The sequence below is a fragment of the Carlito syrichta genome, unplaced genomic scaffold (assembly GCF_000164805.1).
Source record: "Carlito syrichta isolate Samal-C Ts95f unplaced genomic scaffold, Tarsius_syrichta-2.0.1 Scaffold130551, whole genome shotgun sequence".
Classification (NCBI taxonomy): domain Eukaryota; kingdom Metazoa; phylum Chordata; class Mammalia; order Primates; family Tarsiidae; genus Carlito; species Carlito syrichta.
This window is the reverse complement of record NW_007074647.1, coordinates 67,708-68,872: the sequence shown is the minus strand read 5'-3', so window position 1 is coordinate 68,872 and position 1,165 is coordinate 67,708. Positions and strand designations below refer to the sequence as shown.

Here is a 1,165-nt window from a genome sequence, read left to right as displayed (position 1 = left end):
TTCTTGAGGATCTCGGAGTGGATGCGAGCCACGCCGTTGACGGCGTGCGACCCCGCGATGCACAAGTGTGCCATGTTGATGCGCTTTACCGCGCCCTCCTCCACCAGCGACATGCGCCGCAGCCGGTCCACGTCCCCCGGGAATGCGGCCGCCACGCGCTGTGCCCGGAGAGCCCAGAGCTGGGACCGGCCCCCGGAAGCCCGGTTCTCGGCCCCGCAGCCCCGGGGGCTCTGGTCCCGGGACCCTGCCGGACGCCCCTTCCACGCCCCCACCCCGGGCCGGCCTGGGTCCCCACTCCTCCCCCGCCCCCCCACGCCCCCAGCTCACGTTCAGGAAGCGCTGGTTGATCTCGTAGACGATCTGAAGGTGCCGCGGCAGCAGCGTCTCCATGAGCTGCACGGGCCAGCGCTCCAGGGCCTCGGGCAGCACCGTGTGGTTGGTGTAGGCGCAGGTCCTCACTGTCACCTCCCACGCCTGGCAGGGGGAGGGGCGTCAGGGCGCAGCCCACACCCCTGCCGGGCCAGGCTCCAGACACCCCTCCACCCCTCGGGCCTCGCCCTCCCCTGTCCTCCCAGCCCCCAAACTGGGAAGGGAACCCCGAGGCAGAGAGCGTCAGGCAGGGGTGGCGGCCCCGACGCCCACCTTGTCCCAGTCCAGTCGCTCCTGGTCTACCAGGATCCTCATCAGCTCGGGGATGGCCAAGGAGGGATGGGTGTCATTGAGCTGGATGGCCACCTGTGGGGGGCTGGGAGTCAGCCTGGGCTCCAGGCCAAGCGCCGTGCTGCAGTCACTTCAGAGCCCCGCAGAGAGAGCAGCACGGTTCTTTGGCTGAGCTGGGGTAGAGGGGCTCATGGGGCTTGGGGGAGTGGGAGGAGGAGAGAAGCCAGGTTCTGAACCTGTTTTTTATTTTTTGTTTTTTGAGTTGGAGTCTCACTCTGTCGCCCAGCCTGGAGTGCAATGGCACGCTCACGGCCACCGCAGCCTGGACCTCCTGGGCTCAGGTAATCCTCCCACCTCAGCCTTCCAAGTAGCAGGAACCACAGGCACATGCCACCATGCCCAGCTGATTTTTTTATTTAGAGACACAGTTTTAAGCGGGGCTTGGTGGCTCAGCCTGTAATCCCGCACCTTTGGGAGGCTGAGCTGAGTGGATTGCCTGAGCCCG

General features: G+C 66.4%; 1 protein-coding gene across 3 annotated transcripts in view; it reads right to left on the bottom strand.

Moving 5' to 3' along the window:
• PYGM (glycogen phosphorylase, muscle associated) overlaps positions 1–1,165 on the bottom strand; it is a 15,230-nt gene that overhangs the window by 7,588 nt on the left and 6,477 nt on the right. For 2 of the 3 annotated variants that reach the window (XM_021708069.1, XM_008049113.2), the window contains 3 exons: positions 643–735; positions 328–474; positions 2–158 (listed from right to left, as the gene is read on the bottom strand). In XM_021708069.1, the coding sequence (XP_021563744.1) occupies positions 2–158; positions 328–474; positions 643–735 (397 nt within the window). The remainder of the gene's footprint in view (position 1; positions 159–327; positions 475–642; positions 736–1,165) is intronic. The other variant, XM_008049114.2, reaches the window with a different exon arrangement.